The 26,225-nt window shown below is 49.5% G+C and overlaps 1 protein-coding gene across 1 annotated transcript in view; it reads right to left on the bottom strand.

Moving 5' to 3' along the window:
* FRMD7 (FERM domain containing 7) overlaps window positions 1-26,225 on the bottom strand; it is a 32,415-nt gene that overhangs the window by 3,922 nt on the left and 2,268 nt on the right. Inside the window, 10 exon segments of the mRNA XM_074962754.1 lie at window positions 79-154; window positions 239-307; window positions 975-1,138; window positions 1,973-2,068; window positions 3,731-3,878; window positions 4,063-4,177; window positions 5,671-5,768; window positions 8,329-8,407; window positions 11,537-11,579; window positions 13,802-13,906. Coding sequence (XP_074818855.1) covers window positions 79-154; window positions 239-307; window positions 975-1,138; window positions 1,973-2,068; window positions 3,731-3,878; window positions 4,063-4,177; window positions 5,671-5,768; window positions 8,329-8,407; window positions 11,537-11,579; window positions 13,802-13,906 — 993 coding nt within the window.

Genomic DNA, 26,225 nt, shown 5'->3' with positions numbered 1-26,225 from the left:
ATGATTAACCAGGCATGGGGGCCGGTGGCTTTCTCCATCAGCGACAGACACTGTATTTCTCTGAGGAGAGACCAGTACCTGTTTGGACACGTCTGTGAGGAGGTCTGGGGACGAGCGGCACTGCCTTTCGTGGTACTGAGCCGGGTAGTGTTTCCTGCAAATCCAAGACGCACACGTCAGTTTCCCCTTGCAAATAACCCGTGAAATGCTACAAAGCCGCCTCCGCCCCCTCAGATACCTCTCAAACGGCGTGCTCTTCCCCTTCCCCTTGCGCCCATGCTCCAGCAGCTGCCGCTGGGTTCTGCCGCTGGCAAGGACAGAAAAACGCTCGTGAAAGACCAGTTCTAACAGTGCTGCCCGTACAGCGGGACTGGAACCTCTGCTGTAGCCAACACAGCGGCAAGGGCTGGCTCACGCCTTGCACTACAGGCCTGGACAAAGGAGCTAGGGGTGCAGGCAGGCAGGCCTGGCCCTGCTGCTTCCACAAGAGGTGGGCTGGGTGAGATGCAGAGGGTGTCGGTAGAGGGGTAATGGGCCTAGGCTGCCTCGCCCAGGCAAGGAGGAAGCCAGACAAGAACTGCAACTCAGAGGAGACTCTCGGGGATAAAAGCCCTGGGGCATGGCTCAGTCCAGCTGACTCTGACTCCGGGGCTACAAAGCACTGTGTAGACGTTTGGCTCAGGCTGGAGCCAGAGCTCCGGGACCCTTCCCTTGAGCTTCAGACTGAGTATCTACAAAGCAATCGTTCCGCCCCAGAGCCCAAGCCCTACGTGCCACGTCAGCTGACCCGGGCCAGCCACGGGGGTTTTAATCCCTGTGTAGACACAGCCTTTGTCCCACCGCCGCCCTCCCAGGGCTACTTGCTCATCAGGCTGTGCCTAAAGGCACATACGAGCGCCAGGTTTCTTTGCCCCACAAGGCTAACACTACCAAAGAGACCTATGGTATTAACGGAGCTAGTGAGAGCAATTTACCTATAGCGGAAACTTGAACCTTTGCTGCACAGGAGGGCTTTGGGCTTGGATTTTGGTTCTTCGGAGAGTCTAAAAAAAGCGTGGTACTCCACACACGTCTTCCAAAACGCTTTGCACGTGTCTCTGCTTGCCATGGTAAACTCTAAGGTGTCCTTGCACAAAGCCTGGATGAGAACCGGACATTCGAAACACAACCCAAAGGGTTAACCCACCCCCACTCCCGACCGTGCTGCAAAGTCAGTGTCCAACAGTTGTGAAAACACGAGCACTTTTTCACACAGGGAGACATGCACCTTTGTGCAGCGAGTGATGCAGGACTGGCCTGTGAACCCTGTGACCCAGGCCTCTCAATGGACTTAGAGCTGAAACTGAGTGTGGGTCTCACTGGGGACCGGGTGAGGGCCCCTGTTCTGATGTATACGGGCCGCTAGCCTGTGTTACACATGCAGCTATCTGCCCCCAGCAGTGCCTGGGGCAGCTGAACGTATAACCAGGCTGTCGGCTGGAAATACACTGGGACCCCAAAGGTGTTAGCCATCTTCACATTGTGGAGGCCTAACCACTCTGTGCCCCTGGGGGTTCTCACACATTTCACCAGCATGAGAAGAAACGTCTCAGGACAAGTAAGAAAGCAGTGCAGAGGTGAAGCGAGAGACCACACACCAACACTGACACAGCCCAAGGGAACAGATTTTATTTGAAGTAAGTGAACTTTGGGGCGGGGCGCTGGAACAGGGAGGGATGGGGGGCCATGGCCCCACCACTTTTAAAAGGGAGAAGGGGCGGCGCGGAGGCGGGGCCTCGGGGAGATGGGGCGGCATGGGGGCAGGGCCATGGTTCGGATGCCAGTGACACTCCCCGACACACACACTGTTAAGAGGCTTTCACTGCCCTGCTTTGGGGGCCCTCCAACCTTGGCAAAGTCCTTCTAACTACTCCTAGCTTGATACAAACACGTAATCTTCAACCCTGGCAGCTGGTGGTAACATGGTACTTACAGAGATATTTGCATGTAGTTTGATTAGAAAATGTTTCCTCTTAAAACTCAGTTTCCGAATTTTGGCCCAGTTGAATGTGTTGATCTTTGTGTTCCCCTGCAATGACAACGCAGTGGAGCATGATTGGTCATGGTCAATCTTTACGAGCCAGGGCCTTGAGCTGGCGAAATGCGCTCAGCTTCTATTGACTCCAATGGGTGTAGGTGATGCTCCAAGGATTTGGCCTCAAATCCTGCTCACTTTACAATCCCACAAATTTACCAACATCGGTTTACCCTGACTCCAAGGGGATGGCGTCAGCCAAGCGGATTTGGACCCAACCAGGAAGGATAAGACTACAGGGTCTGATCCTGTGTTAACTGACATTAACTGCAAAGCTCCAAGGGCCTGTCCAAAGCCCCCTGGCATCACTGGAAAGACTAGCACTAATTTCAATGGGATCTGGCTTAGGCACCCCCGCCCCCGGTCGATTTCAGTGATGCAGGATCAGGCCCTTAATGGGGCGGGGGTGCTCTATCCTCTGTCCGTTGGGCAAAGTGCAGTTGTTATGTACATTATTCCCACATTAACCTAACTATAATGTACCTGTTCTGCTCTAGCATGCGTTCTCTCTGGGCAGCAAGCTTTAAAAGGAACTCCTCACCACAACTGGGTTATTGCCACATTTATGACACCAAGCGCCGTGTTCTCACATTGAAAAATAGTGAGCTTTAGAGGAGTCACTTATGCTCCTGTTATATCATGTGTGCGTGTGTCTACCTCGCTGAATAAAGAGCCAGGCATCGCATCACTCGCCTTGGAATGTGCTCCACATGCTGCTAGCTATTAACAATGGGCCACTCGTTATGATTTTCTTCCACCGCAAGTGGCTTCGCAGGTTGGAATTAGCCTAGGCGTGGCTGCACCACTGTATGCAGGAAACACAGAGGTATGTATTTACGCTGCGCAGATGTCATGATTATAGCACTCGGGAATTGCATAGCCATTAGATGGCTATTTTTGCTTGAAGATTATATGGGAAATGTGTGGCGTTGCCATAGAACGTGAACGTCTTACTTCTCAAACACGTTAGTTTACAAGGGGCAAACAACACTAATTCTCAAAGAGGACACCTCCCACATCAGTGGGAAGCCATGTATGGAGATGTAGGGTGTGATTTGTCACTCGTTAGCACTGGCTAGAGTTCAGAGACTTGCCCAGCTTGAACAAATGTGGAGGGAAAAGTTTCAGAATGCTTTGTTTTGACATTTTCAAAATGAAAAATTCCAGATTTTTGGTTCAAAACAACTTTTTGTCTAGAAATTTAAGCTAATTTGGCTGAAAAGGGTTAAATTAAAAAAAGATTAAAATTGAAACAAAACGTTTCAATTGACCGGAAACTAAAAAAATAGATTTTGGTTTGTTTGTGACGATTTTTGAGATTTTTTACTTTTCAGGACAGGAAATAATTTCCAACTCTGGGTCCTAGGACAGGAAAACCATCTCCCCCCAGCGCTTAGCAGGCTGGTTAGTGGTGAAGATAGGGAAGTTCTTGGATTTCAGACAGGGGCCTACGACAAAAAATGTTTACTTCCCTTATCTACTCACTACAGTTCCTATCTACAGAGCCTGTCCCATCCCTAAAGTGATTTCTTGATGCCGGAGGACAGCACATAGGCTCTGGTACAGCTAAAAGACCTTTGATGAGAATGGAAGGAAAAGCTCTTCCAGAAGGGTCCCATTGCATTGTACAGTAGGAATTTAAAAGGAAAATGTTACCCGTAAAACCAGCACTCCCATGTGCGTAACAGCCAGATTGATCTGCGTTCCTTCCCCATCGCTTGCAGGGTGGGGTCTAATCCCATACATGTCTAACTTCCTGGCTATGTCCAACAGGTGAACGTCCGACTCAGCTGGTGTCTTCCCACTAGGGAAGGAAGAGGGTTATAAGTCTAATGACATTAGAATAAAGAGCCCCCTCTAAAGTCCTCTGACAGCACCCCCACATACTGTATACAACAGTCTCTGCTACAGGTATTTAATATCTGTGCTGTGAAAGGAGCAGGTACATTAGGAGCTGAGTAGGGCACAAGTGTGGATGAAATGCTCACACGTGCTTCTGGTGATAATGCATGATCTTATCATCTAAATATTCCTGGTTGGGTAAATACTGGTGGCTCTCCAGGTGCTTCTTATCTGTTTCTTCATGAAAGTCCCCCAGCTCAGCTGTATGGAAAGAAACGAAGAGCGGCATTTAGCAATGTCCACTGAGGAGACCACACCAGGCAAACTGAGCAAGTATTCAGAGACCAGTGACTTCGCTGATCCCTGCCAGGACATAGACATGGTGCGTGCGGGACGGAAACAGCCTAGACAGAGAACACCAGCTACCAGCTCTTCCTAAATGTGATGTTTCTGATGTACCCTCACTGAGGACCTGGTCCTGTCTCACTGACGTCAATGAGAGTTGCTGTTAGCTTCGACAGGAGCAGGCCTGAAGAACCATTGACACACTGTTCTGACAACAGGGCTCTTCCTGCCTCAAGGGCTTTGATGGGCATGGAAGGGGCCCAGCACCTTATCAGGGGCACTCAGCCCCTCAGCGGATGGGGGCCTAGCTAAGCCGGACTAAGGGCCTCATCCTTCCAACCTCACTTGTGACTGTAAGGATTGCTCACGTGACTAAGGGTCAAAAGGTCAGGCTCTAAGTGGAGATCCAGATGTCTTCACTCAACCTTTCCATTTTGGACCATGAGTGGTGGCCCTTTGACCTGTGGGAGGCCATGCAGGCTCCATGTAGTGACTCTTGGGGAGGGCTGAAGGCCAAGGGAACAAGCCATCCCTGGCTGGACCATGGTGTGGGAGACTCTGAAAGTTGGTCGCCCCAGGGACACTGAACAGCCTGGGCCATCTTGCTAGCCAAAGGCCGTTTCCACTCTGGTAACGCCCTCCCTGCTGTTCTGAGATGTACAGACGCTTCGAATTCAAAAGCTCAGGGAACACAGCTGGGCAACGGCGGCACACTGAGCATTGAACCGTCTTTGCAAACACACATTAACTCGACTCACTGCACTCCAGTTCAGCAACTCCGGCCTCCTCCGCAAGCCCTCGGGCATGGGCTCCCTTTACGCACGTGTTCAAGCCCCCTTGCTCCAGTGCTCTGCTGAGCTGGCGCCTTTGGGCTTGCTCCTGCTCCCGTCACAGCCAGGGAAAGATTCCTAGGGACTTCAGGAGAAGCTGGCTCACCCCTGAGCTGCACCCCTCTCTCCTGAAAGCAGTCTCCCAAGGCTGCTGCTAGGCTTGCTCTCCTGTGGCCAGGCCGGCGCTGAAGCATGCTGGGCTGATTTCACTCAAAACTCTGGCTGCAAAAGCCAGATGATGGGATATAATAGTGAGTCTACTGCAGTCAGGGTCTGCTGCTGCACCCAGCTACGGGCAAGGACCGGGCAAACAGACAGCATTTGTCAGCCATCCACTGCTTTGCCCTGACATCCAGAGCAGAGCAGAGGGGTTGGTTTGTAAGCTAAGCCATGGTTTGGTAGTGAATAGTTAGAAGCGGGCTTTTGGAACAATACAACAGTACACCGTTTTTCAGGCTAAGAGGGCCAATGGTGATCACCTAGGCTGACCTCCTGCAAAACACAGGCCAGAGAATGTCACCCTGGGCTTCCCTTGTGGCTGAACAAGAGTGGATCTAGAGCATGCTCGCCTGTCCTTACACTGCAAGAGGTGCGACACCAGCAAAGCGGCACTGTTCTCACTGCAGGGGAGCCTCCCGCCTGCCAGGTCCCTCTTGATTTGAAGGCTAAAGAGATACCTGCAAAGGAAGAGAGAAGAGTTTCCTGACAGAGAGCAAATGTTCCCGCTCCCAGCTCAGACAAGTTATTAAGAAACACAGCCAGCCCACCTCCTGCAGCGGGGACTTTGCTAGACAGGGGACCCTCCAGGAATCAGTTAGGCTTTGCACCAGTGAAAGGCCCAACCCTGCAAGGAGCCAAGATCCTTCACCTGCCAGCTCTGGTCAGAGTGGCAGTGCCGGGATCAGTGTGGATGTTTATAAATCTCTGGGCAATACTCAGATGGAAGATGGTACACGCAGGCCCAGCAAGAGACCATTTGGATCCTGATACATCATGTTCACTGGGGCCCCTCCCCCGCCCATTTCATGTCAGTTACAGACATTTTTGAGGCCCCGGTCCAACTGTCCCCATTTCCCCTGCCTCTTGTCTGCCTGACCCAGAGCTCAGGGACGTCAATGGGAGTGTTTCCACTGAGACTGATGGGCTCTGGCTCAGACCCCATGAGCGCTCAGTGGCCCAGGAGAGGGGCAAGTGCATGGCTGGTGGCCCTCTTTTCGCTCCTGGATCAAGGAGATGGGACGGGCTGGTACACACGGGGCTCCAAACCATGCTGGTTCTCCACCATGTCTGAACGCAGTGCTTTCCAGCAGGGCTCTGCTAGAGAACAGGGTCATGGGGTGTGTTTGGCAGAGAGCGGACTTGAGAATGCTCAAGAAATGATTATTAGAGATAAGAAAAGAGAAAGGGATTTTCACTCTTTGTATGTCTCTCTACTGAGTTCAGAACTTAGCCGTAACAGCTTCAGGGTTATGTAACAATGAAACTGGCTTGTGTGTCTTAGCGGTAAAATCCTTGGTCTGTGCAAACAGCAGGGCCCTCCCAACAAAGCAAGCTAATAAGTAAAACCCAAGCCCACAAAACAGACCAGACAGAAGAATAAACACCGGCTGTAAGATAAAAACCACTGGCTGGAGCCAGTGGGGTTGACAGCAAAGAGGAGGAGGACAGAAGTGGACAGCTAAGCAAAAGGGTATTAGTTTAGGGGATTTATGCATGAGAATGTTTTACTGAGGAAGTCATACTAGAAAGGTACACAGATGGGCAAACTGAATCTGTTCAAAGTTACAGAACCAAGGAGAAAGCTAAATGACTGACCCCAAGCGACTGGAGAGGACACATGGGAAGAACACAGCAGAGACCAGAGATTTGAAAAAGTCACCCTGTCCCCAGGATGTCACTTGTTGTTCTTGCCATACCGGGTTTTGCATGTATATGCGATGGCAAGGTGATCATGGCGTTGTCTTAAAATGCCCAGAATAAAGGCTAAAAGGAACTGTTCAAGTCTCAGTTGAAGTGGATCTCGTTTTACCCCCAACAGTTCTTTCATTACCACTGTGGACAGGGATTTCTTCAAATCAGAGAACTCTGTTGCTGGCATGGCTGCGAAACCAACCCAGGTAGGGCCTGTGGAGGGAGTCACTTGCCTTGCAGCCTGTGCCAGAAGTAAAGAAATGAGCTGATAGTTTCCCCAGAGGGAAGAGAAGAAGTTAAAGGGGATGATGGAAAAGGGGATGGTAGGGACTCGCCTTCGGAGCAGGCTGGGAGCTGCAGCCGTCTGATGCAGATAGGAAGCAGCCCTGGCTGAGTAGGGGCTGGCGCGGGTGATAACCTGGCACCTCCCCCGCCCACAGTAACTAGACACTGGGCGCCTGGCCAGTAGATCTGAAACTGGACTTTCTGGTTGAAAACTGGACAACTGACCACCCAAGAGTCCAGTCCCCTCTATTGCAGAAAACCCTAACATGTAACCCCATTCATAAACTTATCAAGGTCCATCGTAGACCAGGACAATCAACCAGGATCCTGGTGTGATTTTGATTTTAAACTCAGATCATTTTACACATTGTAAAGAAGCATTGTAGACACTGGTGGTTTTAGCAGCAGGGTCAGGAACAATTGAAGCTTTCGACACCCAGTGTGTGGGAAGCAGTTTGGGATTGTGAAATGAGGTGTGTCACTTGGGTGTTTATCAGAGAAATAACACTGACATTTGAATGGCAATCTGTAGGTTTCAGAGTGAATACAACACTTCGAACTATGGGGCAGGTCACACCTCTCAGAGCTATTGTCTTAGGTTGGCTAAAGAATCTGCATGAAGCTGCTGCGTTGCTTTTATACTTAGTTCATGTCTGTAATGTTTTCTCCAAAACATAATTGTTTTTTAAATAAAAACTTATGTTCTAGAGCACAATTTTGCACTAAAAGGTAGGATTCTGCAGCAGATTTATAGATCACGGGGAACCCCAATCAATGCCTAGCAAATAAAAATCTGCAGTATATGGCTACGGCTAATGGACAAATAAAGATGATGGATTAGGCAGAATTGTTTGTGTTTCTAAACAGAGGGTCAGAGAAAGAAATATTTGCAACATATAAATTTGCACCGACAGCCAACATGACTGTTGCTAGGGGCTTGTTTTGGCTATGGACACGGAATGATTTAGACAATGAAGACTGCATTACAAAGCCTCTAGTAGTGAATAAAAATGTAGACCATGAAAAGAAACGGTGCCCTACCTTGTCAACTCTTCTCTCAGATGTCCAGGGTCCACTGGGAAAAATTTCACCATAAATTTGAAAAGAACCTCCTTAGGATCTTAAAACACAACATCTTCATAAGTTTTATTTCAAATGTCTGTTGAGAACATTTACAAATCTCTTCACACACCCTGCACCCATGCACACCGGGGAGTAAATCACTTTGATTCCTTACAAATTCGGCCCTGACGGGTGCTGAGCATCGGGGACGTGATCCTGCAGGGTGCTGAGCCGGGGCTTCAATCCAGCCACGTACTTAAGCAGAGGCTCAACTTGAGCCACAGGAGCCGTGCTATTGAACTCAGTGGAAGAATAGCCCCACTCCCGTAAACAATTCAAATTAAACACATGCTTGAGCGCTGCCCTGGATTGGGGACAGGGCGCTCAGTGCCTGGCTGGATTGAGCCACCGCGGAGCAAGTGCAATTCCCATTGGATTCCAATCACCTCACAGGATTGGGCCCATCGTGCCGCTCCTTTGCCCACGAAATTCAAGAGGACCGCAGTGCCCGATGTTCAAACAATCGTGTTTAGCATTTCTTAATGCGCCTATCTCAGTGGGGCTCTGGTCTGCCATCTATTCTGAATCAGCCCTTCCCATCGAGACAATACCGAACAGTGACAACCGCCCCTACACCGAAGATACTGGTGTGCAATGAAATCCCATACAAACAGAAAATGTAACCAGCTCATTCTGCAGGGCCCAGAGGAGGTGTAAGGAAGAAACAATCCTTCCAAAGGCTAGTTTGTGCACTGAGGGGCAAATTCTGCTATCGGAACAGTAGGGTCAACTCAGATCAGTGTAATTGCAGGGTTGTTTTGGGCAGGGAGGGGCTGTTGGCAGGCATGTCATTGGGAAAATCCTATGGGGCACCATATTCCCAGCACCCACATCTGCCCACAGCTCCACCCAGATAAATCCTGCAGGCATCTGGGTGGGTTTAAAGAAGGGCAGACTTGTGGGCTTGACAGAGTTTTAAAGCACTTTGTGTCTCGGCCACAGGTGGGCTAGAAGGGAAACCCAAACGGAAAGACATGGCCTACGAAAGGGCACCGGTAAATGGCCAGACTGCAGTGGAGTTGATTCCGGGGCCCCAGCTGCCTTTCTGTGGAATAATGGACACAAAGCTGTCGAGACTAAGGCGGTGGCTACACCACGGAGCTGGCAGCGGCACCGCGAGTGCAGATGCTCTAAGCCGATCGGAGAGGAGAGAGTTCTCCCGTCGACTTCATGATGCCCGCGCCCGAGGCGGCGGTAGCTATGGCAGCCGGAGACGCTCTCCCGGAGACACAGCACTGTCCACACCAGCCCTTAGGTGGGTGTAACTCACATTGCTCAGGGGGGTGATATATTCACCCCCCCAAGCCACGTAATTTAGACCAACCTCAGCTGTAGTGTGTACACAGCCTTCCATGTGGAGCCAGAAGGCCGATGGCTGGGTCTGCAGCCTTGCCCCTGGAAATGTCCCAGTGCACACCTTAGCCCTGCCTTGCACTGTGTGGGTCGAGGGGACTCCGGGAGCTACATACAAACGTATTGGCTTCCCTGGAACTGGATTAAGGGTAGAATCACCTGTTCCTCTCAGAGCCCGGGGGGTGACATTTGAATAGAAGATAGGAGTCACCTTGAAGCAGGGAAAAGCTGAGAAATTCACAGGCACAGTGATATGGCAGCAGCCTCTGAAATGGCAGCGCTGAGGGGGGAGGGGTCATGGCGGGGGTGGGGGCACCTCCACCATGGGGACAGCTGTGTTTCAGTCCATTCTGACTGGCATGCAGGACAGCACGCAACAGAATGTGCGTATGCAAAACCTGCAAAGGAGCTGCTGCATTTTCTAGCCTGCAGGTCAGGCCAGCCTGAGAGCATGTGGCACGCCTGCTTCTGAGCTGTGGCAAATCACCCAGGCCAGCCCAGAGCCGACATGTCACAGCCACGAAGCAGGTGCTTGTGCCAGGCCTTTCACTCACGTTGAAATGCATGGAGGGCAATGCTGCAATCCAGCCCCGATGCTTTGTTCTGCAGCCTCACCTCCTGCAAACAGGAACCACGATTTCACACAGGGCTCAGTGCAGCAGATACCCGAGCTTGATCTTGCTTGCAAATTCATTTTTGAAAATCATAATCTAAGCTGATGGGGAAATGGTTTAGATGATTGGTTCTGTGGCTGGCAGTCTGCAGGTCACCTCAGGCTAATCCCAGCTGGGATGGGATGCTTCTCCCTGCAGAAGCCCAGCACCAGGCCTAGCTGCCGCCAACACCATGCATAGGCCAGTGCTTAATTGTAACGACAGAGGTGCCAGGCTCAAGCAATTTGTTTACATTCATAACTGATGCAGCAGGCCCAGAGGGGCCGGGGCTCAGCCCTGGCACAAATTACACACTGGCCTCCACCCGGTGCTAGCCTGTGCAGCGGAGTGAATGTCACCAGTTATCGCCCCTTTGCTTGTGTAAGGGTTGCAGAGACCAACTTAGAGCTATACTGTGAGCCAGCGATACTCCGCCTGCGGCTTGCGAGCCCCAACTGGGGCTTTACTGCGTCTCCTGCGGCTCTTTGCAGCACCTGGTACTAAAACCCTGGGTGATTTCCTTATTAACCAGCCTGTTACTAACCAGTCAGGAGGCTGTTACTATGTTATTAATCAATTAAGTTATCAACTTGCACAAACTTATTAACCTGTTTGCTGTGAGAATAATCTATATGTACACTGCATATTTCCCCGCCATGCTGTTTATATATGAATAGTACTATAGTAAATGAAACAATGAATTCACATCACTGGGGCTCCTTGGGGTAATGTCACTCACTAATTTGGCTTCTGAATCACTGAGGTCTGAGTATCACTGCTCTATGCACATGTAGCTACACTCCAGACAGAAGAGTAGCTTTTGGCCCAACACTGATCAGGCATGTGAGCTGCCAGGATCTCGCAGCCTGACTTTTGTTACAGACAGGACAGCATTACCCTTGCTCTGCTGACAGACAGTGATCAGGATGTAGAATGGAACCTGAAGCTTGGCCAACAGCCTCACCCAACCCCGCAGCACAAGGTGAACCCAAGCAAATGCCAGAACCTGAAAGCCCATGTCCTCAAGTCTCAGCCAGCTCACGAATGTGCCGGTGAGACTTCTGGTATTAGCTGACATTTGTCTGCAGCGGCTAGCACATGGTTATTCCTTAGACACTTACTTTTCATCTGCTTTGTTATGGGTTTTAGAAGCTCCAGCCAAACCTGCAATAACAGCAATGAAGAAGTTGGTGAAGACACAGCATGAAGTGCTGGGTTTGTATTAATAAAAACAACACAACGTGTCAGGAGAGAAAGTAGAAAAGATACAGGCCTGCTGATGCTAAGAAAAAACTAAAGCGTGACCTGCCAGTAACGGGGGAAGGAAGAATAATAAACCCCGATGGGGCCGTGATCTCCCACTGCAAGACAGGAGGAAGTCACTCGAGCACACTGAAGTCAATGGACCTTAGAATCATAGAATATCAGGGTTGGAAGGGACCTCAGGAGGTATCTAGTCCCACCCCCTGTTCAAAGCAGCACCAACCCCAACTAAATCATCCCAGCCAGGGCTTTGTCAAGCCGGGCCTTAAAAACCTCTACCACCTCCCCAGGTAACTCATTCCAGTGTTTCACCACCCTCCTAGTGAAATAGTGTTTCCTAATATCCAACCTAGACCTCCCCCCTGCAACTTGAGACCATCGCTCTTATCCTTAGGGGAAGAATTAGGACCAGGACACTCAAGAATTTTGATAGTTTCCACCTTTACTTCTGCTTTTGTGCAATGCCCGGTGGGGTGCTGTTCTGCAGGAATCTCATTGTGCAACAAGAAGAAATGGGGGGGGCGGGGGGGAAGAATCCTGATCGAGACTAAAATCCCTTTTAAAAAGCACGTGTAGGCTCTGAACAGGTCCGCTGATAAATGAGTGGGCCAGAAAGCACTCTGGGAAGCCCCTATGCCTGCAAGGGTCATGGCACAGCCTGTGTCCCCAGCATCCACTCTGGGTGCAGTAACGATCTCTCACTGTGCATGTTCAGAGCCCCATCCAGCCGGCTCCACTCTGGCCTGGGCCTCCAGGTGCTGCTGTAGGGTTGCCAACTTTCTAATCGCACAAAACCGAACATCCTAGCCCCACCCCCTGCTCACTATATTCCCCCTCCCTCGGTGGCTTGCTCTCCCCCACCCTCACTCACTTTCACCGAGCTGGGGCAGGGAGTTGGGGTGCGGGAGGGGGTGAGGGCTCTAACTGGGGGTGCGAGCTGGGGGATGAGGGGTTCAGGGCTCCAGGCTGGGGGGTGAGGCCAAGGGATTCGGAATGTGGGAGGGGGTTCTGGGTTGAGGCAGGGGGTTGGGGTCTGGGAGAGGGTACAGGCTCTGGGCTGGGGCCAGGGATGAGGGGTTTGGGGTGCAGGAGGTGGCTCCAGGCTGTGGAGTAGGGCTGAGGGATTTGGAGGGGGCCGCAGGTTGAGGCCAGGGGTTGGGGTGCAGGGGGCAGTGAGGGCTCCGGCTGGGGATGCATGCTTTAGGGTGGGCCCGGGGATGAGGAGGGGGGGCTCAGGGCTGGGGCACGGGGTTGGGGCGTAGGCTTCCCTTGGGTGGCTCCCACTCAGTGGCGCAGCAGGTCGAAGGCAGGCTCCGCGCTGTGCCCCGGAAGCGGCCAGCAGGTCCGGCTCCTAGGCGGAGGGGCCAGGAGGCTCCATGCCCTGCTTTCGCCCACAGGCATGCCCCCCCCCCCAGCTCCCATTGGCCGTGGTTCCCAGCCAATAGAGTGCGGAGCCTGTGCTGGGGGTGGTGACAGCATGCAGAGCCCCATGGCCCCCCCGCTTAGGCGCTGGACCTGCTGGCCGCTTCCAGGGCGCATCGTGGTACCAGGACAGGTAGGGACTAGCCTGCCTTAGCACTGCAGCACCGCCGATCGGACTTTTAATGGCCCGGTCGGCAGTGCTGACCAGAGCCACCAGGGTCCCTTTTCGACTTGGTCTCCTGGTCAAAAACCGGACACCTGGCAACTCTATGTGGCTGTCAAACAAGAGACAGGCAGGGCGGGTAGAAGAGGGGCAGGACAGGAGCAGAGTGGGGAGGGGAAGGGCAGGTTGTGGGGACAGAGAGGCGCAGAGCAGGTGGGCGGATGGGAAGGCGCTGGGGTTGGGGCAGACGTCAGGAAAAGGAAGCAGGACCAGCAATGTGATGTGTGTTATCGTGTCACTAAAGACTGTATCACGCTGCCTATGCACACGGTGGCAGCAGTCCCGCTGCATGGCAGCCTTGCTTCGGGCATTTCCCACCTTTAAGTCCTTTGCTTTGCAACGTTCATGTCTGTCGGAACATATTTTTGAAAGGTAAAGGCGATCTAACAATGGAAGGTCGGGACTGCTGCATGCTGCCCTTGGCTATTGCTGTGTTTCATTCAGCGGGAACTTGGCCTTATCGAAGAATGTTACTTACATTGTTTCCAGCCTGGCTTTGGAATTCCAGTCCAAAGTATTCCTTCTCCGCGAGGTGCAGGTGGCTGCAACTCAGGTTGAACAACCCTTTGCCAGACGACTTTTGCTAGCAAACAAAAAGCTCATTAGAAGCAGCGCAGTGGGCAATGTCCGGAGCAAGAGGTTAACTGATGTCACTGATGTCAATAAGAAACTCCGGTCATGAATCTTTGAAGCTATTTACGGGCCCCTAGGCTAAGATGTCTTGCCTGCAAAGTAGCCAGTACAATTTTGGGATGAGACAAATAATAATTCAATAAAAATAACAAATACAATAAAACAAACATACACATCCTATATACAGACGTCTCGTAATTATTATATTCTTCTGCATGCCTTACACTGCCCCCACACGCCTCTGCTGTCTCCTTCCCCTCGTCAGGTGCTGTCCGTATGTAACATGCACAGCAGAGAACCGGAGTCCGAGTCCTGCTACGGCCATGGGCCTGAATCAGAGCTCATGCTGGTGAGACTCCACTGAAGTCAGGAGAGTCTCACTGGTATAAAGAGTTGCCTCTAGAGTGCATGAGTACACACAGCTGGGCCAGTGAAAGATATTACACACACACACACACACACACAGAGTCTGATTTTCACACTGAGCACCCACTCTTTGAAAGTCAGGCCCCTTTAAGATGGGCACCTACAAATGGGCACATGCAAAGGCTCACGAGTCACTTTTGAAAACGTGGGCCACCGTCTTAAAGTATATCAAGCTTTTCTAATGATGATATTCCACCACACGCTGGCGCAGTGCACGACACAGGTTATTCTGGCCAGCCCAAAAAAGAGCCGTAAAACCTTAATTCCACCCCAGCTCATCACGTAGCTGACATACAACACGTATTAAACAGAAGAAATATTTTATTTCAGAGAGTTTTTAAAAAGTGTCATTGGGCTATTTTTGAAAACTTGGAAATATTTCTTTTTCACCTAAGCCAGCAGCATGATCCAGAGACAAACCTTATTCAAGAAAGGCGAGTTGCCGCTGCATTTGAGCTGGACGTGAACTGCTAAATGCAGCATGTGTCATTCTCTTAGTCCTTTGAAGTAAAACTCTTCATGGAGAATAAAATAAGAAAAATTTTTCACAACTCCCAGGAATCAGATGCATGAAAAAAAATCTGGACAAAATCTTAGTTGATTTTGCTGTCTTTTAACAGAAGCTATTGCAGGAGATAGAGCGGTTCAGACAATGCAGTGATGTTTCCTGAAGACAAATGCACTATGCTCAGAACCCACCATATGAAAATCTCATGTGAAATCAGGGCTGCCATGGCAAAAGCATTTAATTCACCCACGAGCTGGAAGTGAACATCAAACCTGTGTAACTTGTTGGTGCACACGGATCTGCTGCTGGAGAGCTGGTAAATTAATAAGGTGCCCTGCTGAAAAGCTGGGGACGTTTCTTTAACGTCTTGGGAAGGATGGGAAAGAAGAAAGAAAAATTCTGCCTGCAGTGAGAAAAGGAAGCTGAAAAATGGACTGGTCAAAATATGAGCACCCAGTGGTGCTCACTCCCCTAACACCAGAGCTGTGCAAGGGACCGTCCATCTGACCTGAGATTTTTAAGCTGCCTGCAGGATTTGGCTATTGAAATTAATGGAATTCAGGCATCCAAACCATCCCATCCACTTTTTCTGGAGCCCTGTCCCTGACCAACGAGTCTGCCTGGCTCTGAACTGGCTGCATTTGTCACAGGCTGTTGAAGCAGGCAGGGCTCTCCCCACCTGGGTCAGCCAGTTGTCAATCACGGCAAGCGTTATTACACTGATGTCCTTTCTGGCCAGTTCTAGGGGCTGGCTAGATGCAAATGAAAGAATCTTTCGCCCTTTGGGAAAAGGTAAGGGGATGCCTCAATAGTCTCTCTCTGTAACCAAAGGGGCTGAAATCCAAAGCTTTGGGGGAGCTCAGTGCACAGCGGCTGCAGTGTTGGAAATACAGGTGTCTATTGCAGAACTGTGAGTAGTTTTACTAATGCAGTGCAGGTATAGACTGCCGTGCACCCAAGGATGACAGTGCACTTCAGACATTTTCATCAATCTGCATAACTCTTTGACGTTCGAGGCCAACTACCATTTGTATCTGGTAAACTTAAACCCAGCACGCTTAAGTGGGTTACCTGAGTTTTCCCAATGATCGATTGGCACAGCTGGGAATAGAACCCAGGTGTCCTAGTGCCAGCCCCAGACACTAGCAGATCACATTTTCCCTCATTTTTCAAAGTGCTTCAGGATCTGAAGAAGAGCTCTGTGTAGCTCACAAGCTTGTCTCTTTCACCAGCAGAGTTGGTCCAATAAACGATATTACTTCACTCTCCTTGTCTCTTACAAAATAGTAAACATTCAGAAATGAAGAGGGTTTGGTATGAAAGCAAGTTTAAAGCAGGACAATAATGAGCCTTAACTTGAAAGTGACTATCCTGAGATAAAACACTTAGGCAGGAAATAGCACTGGCAGGCCAAGGGATTGCAGAGTTCCTGCCCAGAGGGAAGGGGAGGTGACTTGAAAACTGCAACTTGTTCAGAGCAATATGTCCATGCTGCATGCTAATTGCAACCCTTTGTAGCTCCCGGGGGAGTGGAATTGCTAGCCCCGTGTGCTAAGCCTGCTGCAAAGTGACAGCATAATAATAGTGTTCTTGCTCCAGCATGCCTCATTTGCCTCAAAATTACTAGATCACAAGGATAATTAAAACAATTATAATTGTTTATTTCCATGCTAGAATTGTCAAGCATTATAGCCTGCGATGGGCAGCCGGAAGAGAGAAGCGCTCGCGGTTTTCTCACAAGGGTATTACTCACTTTCAGGCTTCAGTTCACACCACACACGACATCACTTACGCCAGAAGAGTGCGCGTCACGGCTTTCTTGGAGGAGAGAGGAACTTTTATCTCCCGATCTCCTGCCTCTGCTGTACTAGCTTGTTCACCCTTTGTCCTTTCTCTTTTCCCACTCCTCCCGTCACGTCACGCCTTTCCTCTTTATCAGCCTCTGCCCTCTCTCGGGAATGTGCTTTTTAGTGCACATTATGACAAGCCTGACTGGTAACCAAGCCCTAAACTGAACAAAAAGAAGTGAGTGCGGCCCGACTGCTGGCTGGGCTCAGACACCTTGAGGCAGGGTCCATGGACAATGGGCTGCGGCCCCAGCTGGCGTGACGTACAGCAACTCCCTTGCCACTGATGGAGCTATGCCAGTAGACACTAGCTGGGGACAAAATCCCAATATTTCCAAAGCATTGAAAGTGTTCCAGTGACACTGTAAATAAGTGACTAGTAAATAGCTAGAATTAATCCTAGACACTCTCCCAAGCTGTGGGAAACTCGGCAAACAGTCACTGCCCAGAACCTCCCCGCATACCTGCTGTCCCTGCAGCCAGCACTTCTGCAGTGTCACGAGAGGGAGGGTGTCTAGTGGAGAAGGCAGGAGACCTAGGTGCCAGGCTCTGCTTTGACCCTGACCTATGGCGTGATTTTGGGGCAAGTCACTTCCCCTCTCTGCACCTCTGAGTCCCTCCCACCCTTGGTCTAGCTTGGATTGTACGCTCTCCCAGGCAACCACTGCCTCTTACCCTGTGTTTGTGCAGCGCCTAGTGTCAGGGAGTCTTACCTCATTCAGCCTCTCTGCTGTAATACAAACAACTAATACTAGGAGTTTGCCCAGCGAGTGCTCCCAAAAAAAACTGCTGTGGGGTGACAGTGCCCCAAGGCAAGGCTGGAGAAATAGCACACCGACACTCAGCCGCTAGCCACCCTGTCCTCACCAGGCAGCATGACCTCCAAGTTCTGAGGTAACCAAAGAAGGTCGAGCCTGACAGGTCCATTTTCCCCAGGGATGAGTCAGGAAAGGAGCAAGTGTGAGAGGAAGGCGGGGCAGAGGGCGACCAGCATTTTGCATTTGGAGACTGAGCCAAATATTGGACTTAGGTTACAAGTGAAAGGAACGTAAGGCCGTCCAGATACCACACTTGTCAACACCTTGAGCTCCTTGGCTTAGCTTCTCTCTCGCACAGGATCCAGCGAGCTGACTCAGATGCTATTTTAAAATCGAAAGAGAAGACTCTCCTCTTGCTATCCGACATTTGGGACGTCCTCATTCCGACTTTGCTAAGCAGCTGGAGGCTGCGAGTGGCGGCATCTGTATTAATTACTTCAAAAAATGTTCATTCCCAGCGGGCGTCCTGTGAGGTCAGGAAATGCTCACATCACGGGGCAACCTCGTTGTCAGAGACGACCAGTGCTAGAGAAGCAGAAGGAACGTGTGGAAGTCGCTCATGGAGGAGTGGGATGTAATTCATTCCTAATTAACACACTCAATCGTTATTTAGACAGCATCAGCGTATGAGGCGCTTTAGAGAGAGGCACCAATAGACGGTCCCTGCCCCAAGAGGTTACAATGCAGGCAGCGTACAAAGGGCTTCAGGCACAGGGCGGTGTGTAAGTTGACTCCAAGTTGGAGCCAAATTTCTACCCCTCATGGTTCAGAAACGGAAAAATAAATGTCTCCCCTCCCAGTTTATTACTGATTTTTAAATCTCATTTTTTAAGCCAATCTCATGATTGTGGGGGGTCCTGACTCATGAGTTTTTAATACTTGGGGTCAGCAATACAGAACATTTCCCTTGAGTTTTGTGACACTTTCCAGTCTGCTTAGCGTAACGCTGTCAGCGGAAGTGATGCCTTTGTTGTGAGAGGTGGGGCCTCGGGCTCATGGGCACACAGAGAGCAGCGTGTTTGAAGGAGGATCTTGAAAGAAGAGAAGGAGAACTGGATAGCACAACAACTGATTACAGCCCTTAATATATTTGATTATTGTTATCAGGTTCTCCTCCATCTTATTTTCTCAAGATAAAATATATCCAGTTTTTTTTAACCTTCCTTCCTGGGTCAGGGTTTCTAAACCTTTTATCAAGTTTGTTCATCTTTCTATAGGTTTTTTAGAATAATCTTTTGGAGTATAATTGAGAATTCTACCCCTGCTCCAAAATGCTTTAAGGTTGCTTGAAAATATGTCACCTACGGAAAGGATATGCCGATTTAATTCTGGAGGTATTCAGCATGATTTTCATAGGACTTTTCCATCAGGGCTGTGTCTATCCAAAGTGCCCAGACCACCATTGCGTTCTAGAGGGATTCAGCTGCATCTGTACTACACATCCCATGAAAGCGGTACCCGACAGGGGGACTGGGATGTGAGACTCTGAGTTGCAAACTCAGCCCCATCTCAGAGGCGAGATGCCCCATGCTCGTAACCACAGGAAGAGGCGAATTGGATGTTCCGGGCTGCAGCTGTCTCTGTCCGCCCGGTGGCCGGAAGCACTGCTCGTGCAAAGGAACCAGCGTAAGCCTGTTCCGGGGGCCAGTGTAGCCCCAGCTATGAATGCTCCGTGGCGAGAGGAAGTGGCAGGCTAAGTTTTCTTTCCTTGGGTTCAGCCAGGCCTGGAGCTGTTTGGGCTGGAGGAACCACCCAAAAGGATGCCCAGTTATTTCTGGAGAACAGTGAATACCTCCAGAAGAGGACTGGAGTTGCCATCTTCCAAAAGAAACTCACTCCAGAATAAAGACAACCCCACTCAGCCAGGCACGGAGCCTGCCAGCATCCAGCTCCCTGCATGTAGGCATAAAAAGGTTCCCCATTTGACTGGGTCCACCACCATCACAACAAAGAATAGCAGTATTGCAAGCAGCCTGCATGCTGCTGCAATGTGCTTATGCAGATGCAACAATAAGCAGGCCGATAAAACAATTTGGCATATCCCAATCCAGATATACCTATGAGCTTGCTGAAAGAGAGTCCTGATCTTCGGGGTGTTAGCTGTTTCAGTTCTCAGAAGGACTCCTCCACCATGCTAGAACTGTGCTAGCAACAGCCATGTTAAAATGCAGTGGTTTCTCCCACAGTCCGGCCTAGGTTGTAGGATGTGATCCAATGTCCATTCAGGTCAATGGGAGTGTTTCCACTATGAGCTGGGAATGAGCCCTTAGTACCAGTGACAGTTTTGGTGATTCAGACCCTTGCCCAATGCTACTGGACTGAGACTACCAGCTTTGTTGTTTCTGCAGAATCTTACATAAGAACATCAGAACACCTTAAGAATGGCCATTTTGAGTCAGACCAATGGTCCACCTAGCCCAGTATCCTGTCTTCTGATAGTGGCTGATGCCAGATGCTTCACAGGGAATGAACAGAACAGAGCAATTACTGAGTGATCCATCCCCTGTCGTCCACTCCCAGGTTCTGGCAGTCAGAAGCTTAGGGACACCCAGAGCATGGGGTTGCATCCCTGACCATCTTGGATAATAGCCATTGATGGGCCTATCCTCCATGAACTTATCTAATTCTTTTTTTAACCCAGTTATACTTTTGGTCTTGAAAACATCCCCTGGCAATGAGTTCCACAGGTTGACTGTGCGTTGTGTGAAGAAGTACTTCCTTCTGTTTGTTTTAAACCTGATGCCTATTAACTTCATTGGGTGACCTGTGATTCTTGTGTTATGGGAAGGGGTAAATAACACTTAAAATCATAGAATATCAGGGTTGGAAGGGACCTCAGGAGGTCATCTAGTCCAACCCCCTGCTCAAAGCAGGACCGATCCCCAATTAAATCATCCCAGCCAGGGCTTTGTCAAGCCTGACCTTAAAAACTTCTAAGGAAGGAGATTCCACCACCTCCCTAGGTAACGCATTCCAGTGTTTCATCACCCTCCTAGTGAAAAAGTTTTTCCTAATATCCAACCTAAATCTCCCACACTGCAACTTGAGACCATTACTCCTTGTTCTGTCATCTGCTACCACTGAGAACAGTCTAGAGCCATCCTCTTTGGAACCCCCTTTCACGTAGTTGAAAGCAGCTATCAAATCCCCCCTCATTCTTTTCTTTCGTAGACTAAACATCCCCAGTTTCCTCAGCTTCTCCTCATAACTCATGTGTTCCAGTCCCCTAATAATTTTTATTGCCCTCCGCTGGACGCTTTCCAATTTTTCCACATCCTTCTTGTAGTGTGGGGCCCAAAACTGGACACAGTACTCCAGATGAGGCCTCACCAGTGTCGAATAGAGGGGAACGATCACGTCCCTCGATCTGCTGGCAATGCCCCTACTTATACATCCCAAAATGCCATTGGCCTTCTTGGCAACAAGGGCACACTGTTGACTCATATTCAGCTTCTCGTCCACTGTAACCCCTAGGTCCTTTTCTGCAGAACTGCTGCCTAGCCATTCGGTCCCTAGTCTGTAGCGGTGCATTGGATTCTTCCGTCCTAAGTGCAGGACTCTGCACTTGTCCTTGTTGAACCTCATCAGATTTCTTTTGGCCCAATCCTCCAATCTGTCTAGGTCCCTCTGTATCCTATCCCTACCCTCCAGCGTATCTACCTCTCCTCCCAGTTTAGTGTTATCTGCAAACTTGCTGAGGGTGCAATCCACACCATCCTCCGGATCATTTATGAAGATATTGAACAAAACCAGCCCCAGGACCGACCCTTGGGGCACTCCACTTGATACCGGCTGCCAACTAGACATGGAGCCATTAATCACTACCCGTTGAACCTGACAATCTAGCCAGCTTTCTATCCACCTTATAGTCAACTCATCCAGCCCATACTTCTTTAACTTGCTGGCAAGAATACTGTAGGAGACAGTGTCAAAAGCTTTGCTAAAGTCAAGGAACAACACGTCCACTGCTTTCCCTTCATCCACAGAACCAGTTATCTCGTCATAGAAGGCAATTAGATTAGTCAGGCATGACTTGCCCTTGGTGAATCCATGCTGACTGTTCCTGATCACTTTCCTCTCCTCTAAGTGCTTCAGAATTGATTCCTTGAGGACCTGCTCTATGATTTTTCCAGAGACTGAGGTGAGGCTGATTGGCCTGTAGTTCCCCGGATCCTCCTCCTTCCCTTTTTTAAAGATGGGCACTACATTAGCCTTTTTCCAGTCGTCCGGGACCTCCCCCAATCGCCATGAGTTTTTGAAGATAATGGCCAATGGCTCTGCAATCACATTCGCCAACTCCTTTAGCACTCTTGGATGCAGCGCATCCGGCCCCATGGACTTGTGCTCGTCCAGCTTTTCTAAATCGTCCCGAAGCACTTCTTTCTCCATGGAGGGCTGGTCGCCTCCTCCCCATGCTGTGCTGCCCAGTGCAGCAGTCTGGGAACTGACCTCGTTCGTGAAGACAGAGACAAAAAAAGCAATGAGTACATTAGCTTTTTCCACATCCTCTGTCACTAGGTTGCCTCCTCCATTCACTTTCTCCATGCCAGCCATTATTTTACAGACCCCTATCATATCATCCCTGAGTCGTCTCTTTTCCAAGCTGAACAGTTCCAGTCTTTTTAATCTCTCCTCATACGGAAGCTGTTCCATACCCCTAATAATTTTGTTGCCTTTCTCTGTACCTTTTCTATTTCTAATGTATCTTTTTGAGATGAGGTGACAAGAACTGCATGCAGTATTCAAGGTGTGGACATATCATGGATTTATATAGTGGCTTTATATTATCATCTGTCCCTTTCCTAATGGTTCCTAACATTCTGTTCCCTTTTTTGGCTGCTACTGCACATTGAATGAATGTTTTCAGAGACCTATCTACAATGACTCCAAGATCTCTTTCTTGAGTGGTAACAGCTAATTTAGACCCCATCTTTTTGTATGTATAACTAGGATTATGTTTTCCAATGTCCATTATTTTGCATTTATCAACACTGAATTTCATCTGCCATTTTTTTGCCCAGCTACCCAGTTTTGTGCGATCCCTTTGTAGCTCTTCACATTCTCCTTAGGACTTAATTATTTTGAGTAATTTTGTACCATCTGCAAATTTTGCCACTTTACTGTTTATCCCCTTTTCCAGATCATTTATGAATAGGTTGAACAGCACTTGTCCCAGTACAGACTCCTGGGGAAAACCACTATTTACCTCACTCCATTCTGAAAACTGACCATTTATTCCTACTCTTTGTTTCCTATCTTTTAACCAGTTACCAATCCATGAGAGGACTTTCCCTTTTATCCATGACTGCTTACTTTGCTTAAGAGGCTTTGGTGAGGGACCTTGTCAAAGACTTTCTGCAAATCCAAATACACTGGATCCCCCTTGTCCACATGCATGTGAATCTACTCACAAATGGAGGGCAGTCAGCTCTATTAAATCCCTTGCAGTACATTCCTGCCTTGCCTCATGATAAAGGACAGGAGGATGTAATCAAATTTGTGCCCTTTGCTGGCTCTCTGCCTGGCAATTAGGTTTGCTGGTTTTCAGACAAATCTTGCCCTGTAGCAAATTATACTTGCAAAGAAGCAAGTTCTGCAAACGTTCAGCCTTTGTGCGGAGCAGAAAGCAACAAAGCTGAGCACGCTCCTCCGCTGGCACCCTGCAAGCTCATCTCTCTCCCCCGCCACTTGGGAGCCACGTGTCTCAGCTCCCCACTGGGTCTCAGGGCCGGAACTAGGCTCTCAGAACGGATTGGAACGGAAGTGCAGTGTTCACTGGCTTAGCAATCTTCCCTAAGGAAGATTTTACCCGTGCAGCGACACTGATCACCATTAAGGAGCCTCACAAAATTAGGGATGGCCTGGCCGATAGAATAGGTGGCACGTTCATTACGGTCTCAGAGGTTCCCAGCCTGGGAGGTACTGTGAACTTCAGGCAGGGCAGAAAACTGGTAGAGAGGGGCTGAGAGAGATTAGAAACCAGGACAGAGAACGCCAGCCTAATCTAACCAAACGGAAAGTCATGTGTCTAGAGAGCAACAAGCGAAGGATGATACTTGGAAAGCAGCGCTGCCAGGACAGACCGACAGTCTGTGACAGCCAAACCAGCCAACCAACACACAAAGGGACTGGCTGGCTCTGGCAGCACACAACAAAACAGAACCATATACAGCACTGGAGCAGAAAGGTGACAGCCCCTTCTTTGCATGGCACTGGGGAAACTTCCCCGGGGACGGCAGCGCTCCGTTCTGGGCACCTGGACAAGGAGGGGTTCACAGGAGAGCAACACAAATGTCTAAGGAGCCGGCGGGACCGACCGGTGACGAGAGGGAAGAATTAATATTCAGAACAGTGGAGGAGGGGTCGAGCTCTTTGCAAGCACGTGAAGAATACGGACTCCAGGATGGGAAAATGGGAACTTCGGGGGACGCAACCGGGGGAGAACTATGCGCAGTGGGATGAAATGAAGTAGAATATGGCTAGACGTTTCAGAACGGTGCGATCCGTTAGAACGTGAAGTCGTCCTTCAGGGAATGGTGGGCTCCTCATCTCTGGGGAAAGCACTGGGCTCGGCCCTGTGCCTGCCCCTGGGGAAATGAATAGGGTCAGGCCTCCTTCATTGCCAGTTTCTATGGGCTCTGTGCTCTGCTCTGCTGTCAGACGGGAAGAAGAGCATGCATGGAAGAGAGCATTCAGAGGAGCCCTGCGGCTTCCCTCATCACCTAGGGTCAGAGCGAGGCCCTCAGAGCAAGCAGGAACTGGACCAAGGGCGCAGCCAGCAGATGCAGACTCTTCCCCTTACACAAGCGGCAAAATGCCGCAGCAGAAAGCAGTGGAAGCTAACGCTGGTGGGGGCTCCCCCACTGCAGCAGTAACTGGTGGGGCTCACGTTGCATAGCCCTGGGGGGAAGCCAATGGCCTCACAGCTTCCCTGGAGATAGAAGGGAAAAGGCTTGCTGGAGGGTCTGCAAAGGGACACCTGCTCTGATGTTCTGGATGGGAGTGTCACAGAACCCCCTCCCCCCCCACCCACCTTGCTGCTTCTGGGTTTGGGGCGGGGGGGAGGGAGGAGCCACTCCACATCCACAGGATCTCTTCACCCCCAGGGGATTTTGCTGCTAGAAGGAAACCATCGAGCCCTACAAGAATGCTGGTAGGAGGTAAAACGTGGTATCCCCTGGTTTGCAGATTCAGACACTGCTTCCTTCACCGCTGATAAAGGACAAACCTGGGTGTCAAACCTGGCTGCTAACCCTGATTCTGTTGCATGTGCTCCTCTGAAATGAGACAACGCAGCATTTTGAAAGTTTCTCCTGAGCTTGAAGTAAATGCTAGCTGCGCGGGGGCGGAGGGGTTTGCTAGCAGCAGAAACATTTGCCCTAGCTGTTTAAGGTCTCAATTTTCCAAAAAGAGAGACAATTCTCCACCAGCTGGCACCCTTGTGTAGCTATTTACTCTGCTGCAAAGTGGGTGTATGGAACATCAGATCCGACCTGTCCAGTCCCACCAGTGGTATTTATGTCCATGTGGGACAGGTGCAAATGATTACCCAAGGTACCAGACAGTGGGAAACCAGGCCCTTGCATTTGGTCTCTTTTGTATTTCTTCCTCCCATTACACTAAAGCACTCTACATTTGAGAGAGCTTTCCAAAGTCAGTAAGGGATTAGGAAGAGTCATGTTTGAGTTGCTTGAAATATCTGTTCAAAGCTTAGCCTAGAGCAGTCTTTTTATTCTGGAGAAGTCACTAATTCAGCTCCTCATTTATCGTAACCACAGAGCAGCAAATGCAGCAAATGCCTAAAAGGGGTTTCCAATACAGCTCCATGTAGGAAAAAAACAGGAAATGACTAGCAGTTGCTCTAATGGAGGCTATCTGCTGCAATAATGTGTCATGCCGGGCGATCGTGCCATAAATGTCTTGTGCAAAGAAGAACACAGAGATGGACAAACTGCAGCACTATGGTATTAGCAGCATTCACTGAACCCTCACCCTACACACACCGATCTCGTCAGGGTAAAACTCAGCAGGTTTAAAAACACCTCATTTGCAAGCTGACTCCATACCTCTGCTCCATTCACGTAACTCAATAAAAGTTAAAAAAAAAAAAAATCTTCCTACTTATTCAGAGTCCGGAATTACTGTATTCAGAAATGCAATTGCAAAGAAACTAACCTACAGGCTATGTTATAAAATATTTCCTAGGAATTGCATTATCATTTGAATAACTTTATATAAAATAACATGGTCCCTGGGGAGAGAGAACTATGTACTGAAATAGATCTGGTTAAATGTTATTTGAATGTGACCTTAGCATGTTAATCTACAGTATATTCTCAATCACTCCTAAAAAGAGATGTAAACAGTAATATCACTTTGCATTTAGCTACATACAAAGCTGTAACGATGTAGAAATTAAAGGCTAATATTTTAGTGCAGATTTTACAGGTTAATATTCAAGGTTAATATTTATTAATTGTGAATAGTTAATAACTCTAGTTTTTTCCAGGTACTGTTATACAGTAAATAAGAGTCAATGATTTTCTTTGCTTCTGATCTCCATTCTTTTTTCTCATCAGCCTTGTCTCCATGAAGACAAGCATACAGAGCTTTCCCCGCAGGGGCAATTTGGTAAAATATGTTATGTTTTTCCTGGACCCAGACTTTTCT

The sequence above is a fragment of the Natator depressus genome, chromosome 9 (genome assembly GCF_965152275.1).
Source record: "Natator depressus isolate rNatDep1 chromosome 9, rNatDep2.hap1, whole genome shotgun sequence".
NCBI lineage: Eukaryota > Metazoa > Chordata > Testudines > Cheloniidae > Natator > Natator depressus.
Note: the sequence above shows the minus strand (reverse complement) of the source record. Positions and strands in the feature narration are given on the sequence as shown.